We start from the raw sequence: 15,431 nt of genomic DNA on the forward strand, positions 1-15,431 counted from the left end.
CAGAACTTACGGGCCGGCCCGGTGGCGCACTCGGTAGAGTGCGGCGCTTGGGAGCGTGGTGGCGCTCCCGCCGAGGGTTCGGATCCCATATAGAGACCGGTCCGCTCACTGGTTGAGCGTGGTGTGGGCGCGACACCGAGGGTTGCGATCCCGTTACCGGTCACGAAAAAAGACAAAAAGGAAAAAAAAAAAAAAAAGAAGTAGAACTTACAAACTCTCTTTCTCTCTGATGTTTTCCATCAGCATCTTTTATCAGCTGTGTCGTTTGCTGAAGTTTGGCATCCACAAGCTGTTGCTGCAGTTCCTTATGTTTGAACACTTTATCAATATGCTACGGGAAAAGCAAAATTTCTTCCATCATTTAAGGAAGAAAGGAACACAGTAGGGAGGAAAAATAACACGTTACAACACCTGCTCATTCTGCTTTCCTGCTAATACCACCCTAGCCAACTAAGAACACTGAGTCACTCTGTCCCTGCACCTGCAGAAGTGGCTACTCGACACCACCTCACAACCTTCCTGCACCTACAAGAGCACTGCCCTCTGACTGCCACCCTCTACCTGGCCCCATCTCCACCACCAGCTCTGTACTTCCTGTGTCTGCCCCACACTGAAAATAAGGCTCAAAGATGGATTAGCAGATCAAACTATTAAACCCATACATCATGCACATAATTCCTTTTTTTCTCTCCATTAAATTTTCCCAAATTTCTCAGCTGAAGGCAGCATGACATGATGGTAGAAATGGCCCAGGCCAAAGCCTGGCCAGTGTGTGGCCGTGGGCAAACTCCTCCCCATGCTGAATCTCAGTGCCCTCATCTGTACCAGGGACAACCACACCCATCTTGTAGAGCTGTTAACAGTAAATGCAACAGTTGCACTATGTAAGGTGCGTGATGCCTGGCACATATTAGATATTTGGTAAAAGCTTGTTAGTATTTCCAGACAAAATTGATAAGTGGTTTTTTATATACAATACAGTCATCAGAACATCCCTTCCCAGCTGGGGAAATAGAGAAATAGAACTCTTCCAGTAACACTACCCTACATAAGAAGGAAACATGCGGGGCCGGCCCGTGGCTCACTCGGTAGAGTGCGGTGCTGATAACACCAAGGCCCCGGGTTCGGATCCCATATAGGGATGGCCGGTTCGCTCACTGGCTGAGCGTGGTGCTGACAACACCAAGTCAGGGGTTAAGATCCCCTTACCGGTCATCTTTTTAAAAAAAAAAGAAGGAAACATGCTAGTTGGTAAGAAGGTAGTAGCCTAAGTATTCAGGAGAGCACAGCGGATGATTTCTCTTCACCTGCAAGTAATTTGATCATTATTAATTATATCCTGACCAAAAAGAATATTCTATAACATTCAAAATAAATGAGACTCACAAGTAATATGATTTAAAACATAATTTTCAAATTTGCTACATGTGAGGTGAAGTAGACTGTCATATTAAACAACAAAACTAGGGGCTGGCCGCTTGGGAGTGGGGCGACGCTCCCGCCGAGGGTTCAGATCCCACATACAGACCGGCCGCTCACTGGCTGAGCAAGGTGCGGGCACAACACTGAGGGGTGCGATCCGTTGCCGGTCACGAAAAAAGACAAAAAGGAAAAAAATAAATAAATAAAAATAAATAAACAACAAAACTAGAAAAGTCATTTTAAGAAAATTGAGAGCTTTTAATCTAATAAAAAAATTTAACATCTAGGACAAAAGTTTCTTCAATAAACATACTGCATACAAAAACAGAATAAAGATAAATAATAAATAAGCATGTTGTAAGTATAAAATAAAAGAGGGGGGAGGATCTCTATTTTAGAGTTGAGAATTATAAAAACAGAGAAATGGATGGAATTTATTTGAATCTTGATTCAATTTTTTTTTTGTCTTTTTTTGTGACCGGTAAGGGGATCGCAACCCTTGGCTTGGTGTCGCCCGCACTGCGCTCAGCCAGAGAGCGCACTGGCCATCCCTATATAGGATCTGAACCCGCGGCGGGAATGCCCTTGTGCTCCCAAGCGCCGCACTCTCCCAAGTGCGCCACGGGCCGGCCCTCAATTTTTTTTTAAAAAAGGAGACAATCAGAAAAATTTGAACAATGAATATTTAAATAATTGTAATTTTTTAAGTGTGAAAATGGTATTGTGGTTATGCTTAGAAAGAATCCTTATCTTTTTTAGCTATACACTCAAATACCTATGAATGGAATAATATGACACCTTGGGTTTGCTTCAAAATAACCTAGGGGAATATAGGTGAAACTATGGTTTCATCCACTGAAACTAGGTGATATATTCTCTCTCTACTTTTCAGATTACAACTTTCCACAGTAAGTTTTTTTAAAAAAGCAAAAGGTAGGGGCTGGCCTGTGGCTCATTCGGGAGTGTGGTGCTGATAACACCAAGGCCGCAAGTTCGGGTCCCTATATAGGGGTGGCCAGTTAGCTCACTTGGGAGAGCATGGTGCTGACAACACCAAGTCAAGCGTTAAGATCCCCTTACGAGTCATTTAAAAAAAAAAAAAAGAAAAAATATCTGAAACACAGGTGTAATAATGTGGTGGATACTGTACAGACTCTCAGATGTTTAAGATACGGGATATTTTGGGGTCAAATTACTATTAGTCTGGATAAGGGGAAATAATATGTATGCTAAAATGGCAACTTTCCAGTGTCACGTGGAAGTAGTAATTAACACATCTCCTAGAAATTACCTCACCTATCCAAAGCCAGTGACTTCAGGGCCATCAAGTGATGATCCCAATGAATCCTGCTGGTCATGCTGCTCAATCCTTTCCTAATAACCAACTTCTACTACGCTTATACCAAGGTTCTAAAACATCCTGTGGGGCCGGCCCGTGGCTCACTTGGGAGAGTGTGGTGCTGATAACACCAAGGCCACGGGTTCGGGTCCCTATATAGGGATGGCTGGTTCGCTCTCTTGGGAGAGCGTGGTGCTGACAACACCAAGACAAGGGTTAAGATCCCCTTGCTGGTCATCTTAAAAAAAAAAAAAAAGAAAGAAAGAAAAATCCCGTGACAACAGTCTTACTTTAGTAGAGAATGGTGAAGCTTTTGCGAACACTGAGAAGCGGTCTAAACAAACCAAATGCTGTTACCTCCTCTCTCAGTGCATATTGTTCAATGAGCTTCTTCAGCTTCTCTCCCAGTTCGATGTTCTCCTGTCGGAGTTTGGTGTTGTGTATGTCATGTTGTTCCAGTTGGGCCTGGATTTCATTTAAAGTAATCTGGAAATGTGCAGTTGCTTCTTTACGTCGTTCTTCTTCCTCTCGTGCCTGTTGCATATTTTCCTCCTTATTATCCAAAATAATTTGTTAATAGTACATATCTGTAGAGAAGATGCTCACAAAAGACGCTGCAGTGATGGGAATTCATTTATTGCTCCCCCAAAGTGCTGCCTCTGAACTATAACTCCTCCCCCTTATTTATGGCCAGAAGGCTCTCACGTAAGTAAAAGCAAGCAGCTTTTCCTAAGTAGACAGATGCAAACTATCCTGCTATAAAAGAAGTGTTACGTGACATCTAAAATCCAGTATACTGGAAATACAAGTCAGCGGCTTCTCCCAGCAGCCAGCTCCCCAGTTGCTGGCTGTGCAGGGCACATCAGCTTGGATCAGCCTAGAGTGACACAGCCCCTCATGTAGCTTATTTTCTGGGTCACACTTTCTACTCCCTAGACAGGAAGGGACAAATTGAATCCTTATTTTAAAAAGCTTACTTTTAACACTTGCTAGGATACAAATGTTAAAAGACCTCTGCATGTCTAAACAATAATTATCATCCACTGAAAATGTTGATTTGCTATGGGAAAAAAAAATACCACCCAGTTTAATTAATATCTAAATTCAAGGGTTCAAAAGCAAAGAAAATAACGGTTCCCATGAGGTGAAGATCCATTTCATGAGTGCCCTATATCCTTGGGCCTTGGGGGTTTGTTTTGAGTAGGGAGGATGGATTTGATCAGAGATCCTGCTCAAACTCACACCACAACTGTACACAAGGATGGGCCTGTCCCATCTTCCCGTGGCTCTGTTCTTTTTCCCTCTTCCCCTGGGGATATCAATTAATCTTTGGATACCTGTTCCCTTTTCCTTTATAATTAGCCAAGGTGTAAGGACTATTCTAAAAGTACTTAGCAACTGAATAGCTGGGGGTGGGCCAGGGGACTTGGGCAATGCAGTCATGACATCCACCCAAGAGCTCAGCAGGAGTTCTCCCTTCTCAGACTCACTCTGACTCAAATCTGTTAGGTTTCTCATTTCACAGCAGCTTTTCATACATGTTGATCAGCTACATCAGTGCCCAGCAGAAAACTGGTAACTCTGAGCTTCCTAAGCCATGGCTCTAAGCAGGAGAGCTGTGGACATAAACATCAGTCCCAGCTAGATTCCCTGCAACCAAGTATGAGGTAACTAAGGAGCTCTATCTTGAACAAGAAACCAGAACTTACGCAGAAAGAATTAGTCTTGCATTTACAGTGACCTCATCACACACAGCATCAGCCCAAGCAAAATAGAAAATAAGGTATTATCTGTCTCCAAGAAGAGATAAGGATTTATTTCAAATAAGTACAAGTTGATCATAAAAACAGCTAAGTCCGTTCTGAAAAAAACAGAAAAATAAACCAACTAACCTTTAACGTCTTATTGTGACGCTGAAGCTCCCTGCAAAGAGACTCTAGTTTGCTTCTTGCCAAGATAGCCTTGCTGTGTTCACTCTGCAAATGAACTTTCTCTTTCACAATCTGAGCTTGCTTCTTCTGCAGAATCTTCATTTGCTTCTGAACATTCCTGCTCTCCTCCAGCTAAAATTAACAAGCACTTTACATTTAGGAAGAACAGTAAAAACCTTAAGAGTTATGGCTAGAAGAATTACAATAAAAGCTATGGAACACATTTCCAAAAAGCCAAATACTGTAGTATAATATTTTATTTAAATTGTTTCATGCCATGCTGCACTGCCAACCCTCTCCTCTCTTTTCCAGTCATGATTGGAAAGTAAGCAAATTAGGGTAGGAAAAAAATCTTATTTTTCATTTCTTTACCCTTTAGATTTAGATATATTTAACTTTCACAACAACTCTTTATTATCCCAGTTTAGCTTTATTATCCAAGTTTTATAGAAGAGGAAATATATCAGCCCAGAAACATCCTTAATAAGGTGCCCAAGATTCCATAATTAGTACAGAGTGAGGTGGAGATTTGAGCCTAGCAGCCTGAAAGTGATTAAATGACTGAAAAAGACTCTTGACTTCCATATTGACCTGCCACCCCCTGGGGTCCTTGATTTTTGTCAACTTACCTGACTCCAGACACTGACCACAGCTCTTCTTCCTGGTTTCAACTCAATGACTCACAGGAATGTGGGCTCCTCAATTTCTCGCTACAACCCTGTGTTGTTGTTTTTGGGTTTTTTTGACGGCCAGCCAGTAGAGGGATCCGAACCCTTGACCTTGGTATTATCAACACCACACTCCAACCAAGTGAAACCCTGTGTTTTTTGAAGTGATGATACCCTTCAACTGGACATCTCCTGCCCCAGAATTTTCCTGAAGCCCACTGGCAACCCTGCCCATGTGTTCTGGGCTTAACACTTTGGAAAATGAACTAACCCCTGTTCATAACTAACCTAACTCCAATGTTGAAGGCCAGGACTAACAGTTCTAAAGCCAGACATGCCCTGAATTGCTGTTTGTCTATTTCCTACCTGTTAAGAGACCTGCTGAAATCTAAATATAAAATATGGGTTTACTATGCTTTGTGTCTCTCTTTTTTTTTAATGATGTTTTAGGAATCAACACCATCGAGTTTTAATTTTCTAAAAAAACACCCACAGGCTACTGTGTCAATACAGTCATTAAAATTTAGAACTCAGTAAGCAGTACTCAGGGTTCTTTGTGAGTGAGAGTAATCATTGCAATTTTAGGTTTCGAGCCAATGAGTCTATTTCAAGGTCAAATCAACACTAACAGATAAGATGGCAGCTTTACACTGACCTTTCAAAGCTTTTACTGAAGAAGGAAATGATGCTGAGTCACAATTTCAAGAGCAACAGTGACATCTTGTGGCCTATCAAAACATATCAAGCATCCTTATAGTCAGAATGCTTACAGATATTCAAAACACCTTTACTGAAATCCCTGCAGGAAAAATCCTGTTTTTGTGTAACAATGTTGTAAAGTAATCTTTCTGCAGACTATGGGCAGCAGCACAGTTTGAGGCTGCAGGTTCTGCACACACTAGCTACAACTTCACCTGGGTATGTAGAGCCCCCGCCTTCCCTGACACGGGTCACCACAATCCTTATCCTGTGTTCATTATTCCTCTTCATGTCTTTTGCCCAGCTTTCCATTGGGTTATTTGTCTTATTATTCATTTGCAGGTGTTCTTTAGATATTCTTGATACTAAATCTTCTGTTAGTCATATTTGTTGGAAATATGTCCTCCCCTTTGCTCCCTGTACTGGCTGGCCACCAAAAAAAAAAGCTCTCCCCAGTTTGTAATGTCTTCTCATTTCCTTTTAAGGTATCTTTGGATTAACAGAAAGGCTTACTTTCAATAAAGCCAATTTGTACAATCTTTTCTCTGACAATGCTTTTTGTGTTGTAAGAAATCCTTCTTTAACCCAAGGTCGGAAAAATATTTACCTATTAATAAATCTAAATATCCAAAATTTTTAAAGCTTACTTTTTGACATTTAAGCCCTAAATCTGAAATTGATTGTTATGTATGGTATATAAGGATCTAATTTGATTTTTTTCCATAAGGAAAACTACTTTTTAAGTTTTATTAATATCATGAGGATGGCAATTATCTCCTGGATGCATCTATAGATGGTGTTTTCCTCGCATGGAACTACTAAGTTGAATCTAAAATTTACAGAGAGTAAAGGGCCAAGAATAGCCAAGATGCTTCTGATGAAAAGAGTAAGGAGGCTATACCTACCCAACCAGATATTAAGATTTATTATTATATTTTTTTTTTTTCCTTTTTTGTCTTTTTTCGTGACCAGTAACGGGATCGCAACCCTCGGTGCCGCGCCCGCACCACGCTCAACCAGTGAGCGGACCGGTCTTTATATGGGATCCGAACCCTCGGTGGGAGCGCCGCCGCACTCCCAAGCGCCGCACTCCACCGAGTGCGCCACCGGGCCGGCCCAAGATTTATTATTACACTCTAATAATCTACAGAAACTGACTACAGAATGGGATAGAACAGCATTATAAAGTACTTAAGGATCATGTTACAGGATCATGTTAATGGTATCCACACCTAAAAGTGAAATGCTAATATTTCATGAACCCATGTGATCTGGTAAACATGGTGGCCACAAGGTCTCCCCAGTGGACAATCCCAATTACAGTGCACAGAATTCCATTCCAACTGCTCTACAGTGTCAGTGCAATAAGCACAGTCATGTAAGATGATACTGGACAGAGGCAAAAGGGAAGTTTACAGAATAATCTTTGGGAAAAGGCTACTCCCTTGGTGGTCTCACTGCTATATAATCTATATATTCTTTAAACTTTTAAATAAAGTGGGTGTTGTTTCAAGAAATAAAGCTTTAGAACAGTTTGTAAAAACAGTACACATTTCATCTTTCATATGTTCAGCATGAATCCATATCAAAGAGATTACTCACTAAGCAAGTCTTTAATGTGTCATGTCCTAAAATGAATGTAGCTATTATTATTGATGCTTAATAACCACACCCACACAAACAACAACAAAACAAATAAAAAATTACCAAAATACACTAGATCCTTGCTACTTAAAGGGTGATCTAAGGTCTGACAGCATCAGGCATTAGCCAAGAGCTTGTTAAAATGCAGATTCTCAGGCCCCAACCCAGACCTAAGTGAATCAGAATGTGCATTTCAACAAAAGTCCCAATGATCTGTGTCAGTGCGATGAGGACTGCCCCACCGGACTATTTGCTCTTTCTTCTCCTAACCCATTCATGGCTGACTGCTGTTGTCACATCGCTGGGTCAGGCAGCTAACCTACTACACTGCCTTTTCTGGTTTTTACTCATTTCTCCACTTTTCTCTTTTCCCTTTTCTGTTCTTGTCTCCTTTTCCCACTGCTTTTAGCATGATTCTCCTCATGTAAATGGCACCAATAAGGACTTTCATTTTCACAGCCAATGAAAGCACACCTTTTCTGAAGCCAGCAATCCAACCACACTGTGTTTCTGCCATCTTTGCATCTGTGACTGTTCTAGGCCATTTTCACTAATGCACAAGGTCTCCTGCTCCAAACCGTAGAAAGTGCCGGACTGCTGAATGCGAGCTAAGTAGGGTATATCCAGAGCACTTTATAAACTGAGGGAAAATAACTGTCATTCCTCGAGTAATAAACAGAATTTGTTTTTTAGAGTTGGTCATTGACAAAAAATAGTGTTTTATAATATGGAGTAACTGCTTTAACAACAAATGAAAATGCATAAAAATTATAAATGATAATTCACCTAAGTATTTCACAAAAGGCAAAAATTTTAGCACTTATATTAGAACCATTTACTTTAAAAGTTTTCCACAACCCTTCCTTCAAAGGGTTCTATGACTTTCCCATTCTTCAATTTAAATATGATGGCAGGGTTTCCATATTGAGCCTGCTTTCATAACTCCAAAAGAGAATTAATGCTACCTGAGATAACAAGGGCCCAGAACAAACTCTTCAATGAGGTCAATTTCTTTGGATGATGGAAAAAAGAATGCTTGGCACATAAATAAATATTTCCTGACATACAGTATTGCTTTAGTAGACCATTTCATCTAACTCCCAATTTCCATCAAAGCAGAGCCTTTATCTCTAGAATTCCCTTAAGACAATTTAAATGCAGGAACCACTACACCTCAACTGACTGGCATCTAAGACATCACATCACAGCAATAAAAAGGCTGACTTAGAAATACTCTAAAACTGAGTTTTAGAAAATCTATGTGACATCTTAGCATTATAATGTTTTCTATATATTACCTCATAAAATGAAATTGTGCAACCAAAAAAAGCCCAAGAAACCAGACTCTCCTCTTTGATTTTGGAATAAAATAATTTTAAAAGCTTATCAAGCACACACACATTTTCACTATATTTTACATGGCCCCCGCACCCTTGATTTAATACTCACAAGGTCAGCATATTTCTTACAGAGAGCTGCCAGCTTCTCCTCTGGGGTTGAGAGGGTGTTTAGGGCTTGCATCAGTAATAAAACTTCTTTTCCTGATGATTAACAAGATAAGAAATTAAGGCTGGGAAGAAAAATGAGACCAAATCTCACCTGTAAATTCCACTAACATTTCCCATGTTCTGACATCCAGAGTAAAATAATTTACACCTATTAACTAGAAATAAGAGATTTACCGGCTCAATTAAGAAAGCTATTTTACAATTCTAGATTAGCAGGCCCCCCTCCCCTCCTTATTCCCACCCCAAATTTCTTTTTTGGCAGCTGGCCAGTATAGGGATCCAAACCTGTGACCTTGGTGCTATAAGGCTGCACTCTAACCAACTGAGCTAAATCCACCCCAAATTTCTTCACTCACTAACACTGCTAGCTATTCATAAGAAGAAATCCTGTTAAAGGCTTAAAAATTCCCTTGCCTAACCATTGATGTCCAAGTTAAGACAAAGTACAAGTTACAAAGGGCAGAGAATATTTTTAAAAGCTTCCTCCTAACCAAGTACAAATATAGAAGCAAGTTCAAAGGGAGTTTCAGTTAGTACTATGACTATCTAAGATGCACATAACCACTGGTGATATATCTTTTCATATGAGCAATTTAACTCATGATTTTCTGATGATTTACTAAGCACATTCCATGTGTTAACCAGGGTTACTGCAAATAAAAGGATGACAAGATAGCTATTCCCTTGGGGAAAAGAGCTTAACAATAGTATTTTAAGGACTTTGGCAGGGAGAAGCAGGTGGCTGAGATAGGAGGGGACAAATGGTGTTTTAATATAAGTGATAATGTTTTATTTCTTAAGCTGGGTGGTAGAAATCATTTTTATTTTTTAAAATGTTCAATTGTATGTATAAGATATTTCATTAAAATATATATCTCAAAATGACTGGTATGTGGTATACAGACTGCTTTTGGGAAAAAAAGCGGGCTAACAAAAAAATATTTTTTAACCACATAAAATTTTATTAAAACCTTCTCTCAGGCAGCCCAAGGCCAGTAAGAACTTTAAGAGACAATTAAACATAATTATTGAATATGATCAAAACGTAATGTAACTTATAATTTTATGAATATTTTAAAACTCAAACTCTACCTGTTTTTTTGAGATAGAATTCACATACCATAAAATTTACGCTTCTAAAGTGTACAATTTTGTATGTTCACAAAGTTGTGCACTAATTCCAGAACATTTTCATCACCCCAAAAAGACACCCATACCCATTAGCAGTTATTCCTTATTCTCCCATCCTCCCCAGCCCTGGCAACCACAAAACTACTTTGTGTCTCCATGGATTCGCCAATTCTGGACATTTCATATAAAATGGAATCATATAATAGGTGGCGTTTTGTGTCTGGCTTCTTTCACTTTGCATGTTTTTTTTTTTTCCTTTTTGTCTTTTTTCATGACCGGCAACGGATCGCAACCCTCAGTGTCGCACCCGTACCGGCCCGGGACCGGCAACGGGATCGCAACCCTCCGTGTTGCTCCCTGCACCTCGCTCAGCCAGTGAGCGGGAACCGGTCTGTATGTGGGATCCGAACCCTCAGCGGGAGCACCGCCGCGCTTCCCAAGCAGCGCACTGTAGCAGTGCGCCACCGGGCCGGCCCGACTTTGCATGTTTTTGAGGTTCTTCCACATAGGATGTATCAGTGCTTCATTCCTTTTTATGGCTGAGTAATATTCCATCATATGGCTAGACCACGTTTTATGTAGCCATTCACCAGGTGATGGATATTTGTGTTGTTTCCACTTTTTGGCTATTATGAATAATGCTACTCTGAACATTCGCGTACAAGTTTCTGCGGGGACACATTTTCAATCCTCTTGGGTATATATCTAGAGGTAGATTTGCTTGGTCACATGGTAACATTATGTGTAACTTTTTAAGGCTCCCTGTGCTTTCACACAAATAATTGGGGGTATTGGTTTTGAAGAAATTTGTCTTATTTATAAGGAATTAAAATTACTTTTTATATTCCTATAAATTTTTATGTTTTCCAAGGTAGTACAGAATGGATTTAATAAGAAGGATAATTCCAACTTACAGTCACATACAAAACCATGTAAATCAAACACTGTAAATCTTAGGTATAATACAAGGGCTCTTCAAAAAGTTCATGGAAAGGTTTGTATTATCTTTTAATTCTATTTTTTCACAAACTTTTTGGAGTACCCTCATAAGTATAAAAAACTGAGGAACAAACAATAAGGCTAAAATAAAAGGGAGTTTCAGATTTCACTCATCAGATTTAGCATATCACATTCCTAGTCCTAAATCAGAAAACATAGCAGGAGAGAAAAAACATACCCTAAAAGCCAATCTTTACCCACTTTCTGAACTATAACAGATAACATTATACTGTCTCTAAAGTTTTGTGCCTAGTTTTTTAATAATCTGGTCAAATAATTAGATAGTTTTCACAGTAATTTGTGGTCAGTCTACATCAAAGACACAAACAAGGCAAGTCAGATACTACTTCTGTCAAGTTGGCTCCAAATTTTTTCAAGAAGGCCAATTCTTTATTATTTAGAGAAATAACTAAGCTTCCTACTCTGCTATTTTAACCACTTGCACATAACTCCAACAGACATGCAGACTGACCTCACTGAATACAATAGGTTGTATTAGTTAAGGACCTCCAAAATGATTCATGATCCCCTGTGCTGCAGAAAACACAAGTAAAAAGAGCAGTATGTGAAAACATCCAACCACTGAGCAGTGATTACTACCTAAGGTTTTTTCTTTGTTCCTGCTGCATTCTGAATCTTGCTGACCATCAGGGGGATCTGTTCGAGTTTCTCGTCCAGGAATTTCTTCTCTTGACTCTTGTGTGCAGTATACTGGGCTCACCAAATTCCTGTTCTTTGTTATAAAGTCACTGCCTTCATCCTCTTCCAATGAGTGCTTGTTACTTGTGACACCACAATTGGAGTCCTGATGTTGAAGAACATCATTTGATTGAGAGTTACACAACATATCCGCTTTCACCCCTAGCCCACAAATTCCAGCTTCTTCCATTGTGCCAATTTCAAACTAGGGGAAAGGGGAAGGAGAAAAAAGATGGAAGGGGTTAAATCAAATGTAATCAATGTTTAGAAGCAATGGCACATCATAGCTTGACAGACTTTTTCTTTCTCAGTGGTTTATAAAATTGATGTAAACATGGTAGTTTCCAAGTTTCACTGAGAGATGATCTGACTGTGGGGTACAAGGAAATTAAAGTTCAAACAAATCACACAACTAAGTAGTATTAAAGGAGGCAAGGAATACCATTTAATTGTAAATCTAAATTTATTTCCCTATAAAAATTCACCACTTAAAATAATCAGCACCTTAACAGAAGCTAAATTGTCCCAAGTTAATGGACATTAATTAATTATTCTAGTCTTATCCTCAAGGAGATAGTTCAGCAGAGATGGCTAGCCAGCTATCCACCAACCACCCATGCTCCACAAATATCCCATGGAGCTGGCACTATAGGACAAGTGCCCAGCCAGAGACTTACATTTCCCAGCCCTCTGACATCTAGGTGGGACTCCCATGTGAGGTTCCCACCAATTGAATGTGAGTGGAGGCAATGACTGTCCTTTCTGCAACAAGACTTATTCTTAGAAGCATACGTTTTTCTCCACCATCTCGTCCCCACTCTGGATGAATGCAGGGGTTTCTAAGACCCTATGGGATGGCAGAACCACAAGATGAAAGCAGCCTGGCCTCCTAAATCCCATGTACATACAGGAAAGCCACCCTACCTACAAAGAAAACCTACACGGGACTATTAGGTGAACAAGAAATAAACTCTTGTATTAAGCCACAGAAATTTTGAGACAATTTTTTTTTTTGGTCTTTTTTCGTGACCGGTAAGGGAATTGCAACCCTTGGCTTGGTGTCGCCCGCACCACGCTCAGCCAGTGAGCGCACCGGCCATTCCTATATAGGTCGCTGCGCTCCCAGCGCCGCACTCTCCCGAGTGTGCCATGGGGCCGGCCCTGAGACAGATATTTTAAGCAGCAATCCCTGCCCTAACTAATACAGATAGTATACATAGCAAAGATGCCTTTATTCCATTATTTTATTCTTCAATCCGTAATTTTACCTTACTCTTGCCAGAGCCACAGGAGGCTAAGACAGTACAAAAGGAGGTTCCCTCTTCCATCATATTTTAACCCTATTTATGTGGGGTTTTCCCCCTTGTTAACACTACTTGGTCATATCATGTGGCACAAATTTAAATTCTGTAAGAAAGAGGGCCATTTCCTTTTCTTTTTTATTACTTTTATTTACATTTATTTAATGCTGAATTTCTTCTCATGCCATAAGTTTTTGTTTCTTCTGGGATATCTTTTCCTTCTGTGAAACCGCTTCTGGTTTAGGAACAATTTGTTCCTTTTCAGTAAGGATCATCTCGATGCAGCAGGGGGAGCTCATGTGTAGGTTAATCCGACCATGAGCTCTGTAAGTTTTAAGTGCAGCGGCATGTCTTGGGTGCTTTGTTCACCTGGATGTGCACAATGACCAGAGAATCTACATCTAAACCCTTAAGTTCAGCATTACTCTCTGCATTTTTAGACACGTGCAGCAAAAATTCAGCACTCTTTTTGGGCCACCGACCCTGTGTCCAGCCCCACTGTTTGGCCTGGACACACCTACCAACTCCACTATTGTAGCGCTGGAACTGTACACATTGCTTCTGTAAAGTGACATCTTTGAGATACTTGGTGGCTTTTCAGATATGCATACTCTTGATGGCCTGGGCAGTTTCACGGCTGTTCTTAAAGTGAACAAAAAGATTTGAACCTCTTGATTTGCATGATCTTGTGGGGTTTTCTCGGTCAAGTGAATAGCGAACCATTTTTACAGATCACCTTAGATTGCTTATGGGAAGAGGACCTCTTCCTTTTCTGAATGATACGGGGGGGGGGGGGGGTGTCTAATACCTTTCTCTCTCTCTTTTTTTGGCAGCAGGCCAGCACAGGGATTCCCGGGGCTTTGTATTATCAGCACCACACTCTGTAACCAACTGATCTAACCAGCCAGTCCTCTTTCTCTTATCACAAGTGGACAAAAGCTACGTTCAAAAATCAATGGGCTGCAATTGGAATTACCACTTGAAGAAAAAAATTAATGGGAGAGCAGAGATTTGTTACTTCAAGTTACAACAGTATCCAACTAAAGAACTAAAAATAAAGTGTCAAAGTAGGAGGGGATGGAGAGAGAAAGGAGAGGTTAAGGAAACTAAAACCTTAGTTTACATAGTATAATGTTGATAAATCAAGTATTGTGCTTTTGGAAGATCAAATTAGCATAGCCACTTTGAAACACTCTTTGGCAATATGGATACCTTCTAACCCAGTTAACTCTAGGATTTTACCCAAGTGTGTACATATGTGCACCCAAAGGCCAAGAATGTTTAAAGCAGCACTATTAGTAATCACCTCCAGATGGAATCAACCCAAATTTCTATCAACAGAAGGATGGAGAAACTGTAGTATGTTCATACTGTCCAGCAATGAGAATGAACTACTGCTAGATGCAGCAACACAGATGAGTCACACAGACCTAACGTTGTGAAGAAGGTGCCAGAAAAGTACCTACTGTAGGAAACCATTTATATATAAAGTTCAAAAACAGGCCACACTAACCAATGGTGCTAGAAATCAGGATACTGCTTACCACTGGGGGTAGGGCCTTCTGGGTGCTTGGTAATACTCTATCTCTTGATCTAGATGGAGTAACCCAGTAAAAATTCATTAAGCCTAAACATTTATGACCTGCATACTTTCCTGAAGGTATGTTTTACTTCAATAAAGTTTATTTAAAAACTTGAACTTTATACATTATTCAAGAGTTATGAAAAACAAACAAAGAAATATTTTCCTCTAAGGACAGAGACTAAACACAGTCTCATAGTTTTCATGATACTTTTAAAGTAATATGAATGTAATACTATGATTTCTTTAAAAAAATCAATGCATTAAGGGGAAATGGGGTTGTCTCTTTTCAGAGTTATGGTTCGATGCCACATTCTAAGCCTCATTCAGATAGAAAAAACTTACAAAGTAATATTGAAAGACTCTCAGATTCTTTGAAAAAATATTTAAAAATTCACTTCCGGGCCGGCCCGGTGGCGCACTGGATAGTGCACCGCTTGGGAAGCGCGGCGGCGCTCCTGCCCGAGGGTTCGGATCCCACATACAGACCGGTTCCCGCTCACTAGCT

At 40.1% G+C, this 15,431-nt stretch overlaps 1 protein-coding gene and 1 pseudogene across 3 annotated transcripts in view; both read right to left on the reverse strand.

Annotated features, from left to right (window-relative positions):
• Nucleotides 1–15,431, reverse strand: part of TXLNG (taxilin gamma) — a 49,988-nt gene that overhangs the window by 13,628 nt on the left and 20,929 nt on the right. For all 3 annotated transcript variants that reach the window (XR_550190.1, XM_008568442.1, XM_008568443.1), the window contains 5 exons: nt 11,942–12,245; nt 9,153–9,244; nt 4,654–4,824; nt 3,119–3,313; nt 212–331 (listed from right to left, as the gene is read on the reverse strand). Coding sequence is in view for 2 of the 3 variants with exons in the window: in XM_008568442.1 (XP_008566664.1) it covers nt 212–331; nt 3,119–3,313; nt 4,654–4,824; nt 9,153–9,244; nt 11,942–12,245 (882 nt within the window). In the remaining variant the exon portion in view is untranslated. The remainder of the gene's footprint in view (nt 1–211; nt 332–3,118; nt 3,314–4,653; nt 4,825–9,152; nt 9,245–11,941; nt 12,246–15,431) is intronic.
• Nucleotides 13,521–14,064, reverse strand: LOC103587048 (annotated as a pseudogene).

This window comes from Galeopterus variegatus, unplaced genomic scaffold (genome assembly GCF_000696425.1).
Source record: "Galeopterus variegatus unplaced genomic scaffold, G_variegatus-3.0.2 Scaffold410, whole genome shotgun sequence".
In the NCBI taxonomy this organism is placed as follows: Eukaryota; Metazoa; Chordata; class Mammalia; order Dermoptera; family Cynocephalidae; genus Galeopterus; species Galeopterus variegatus.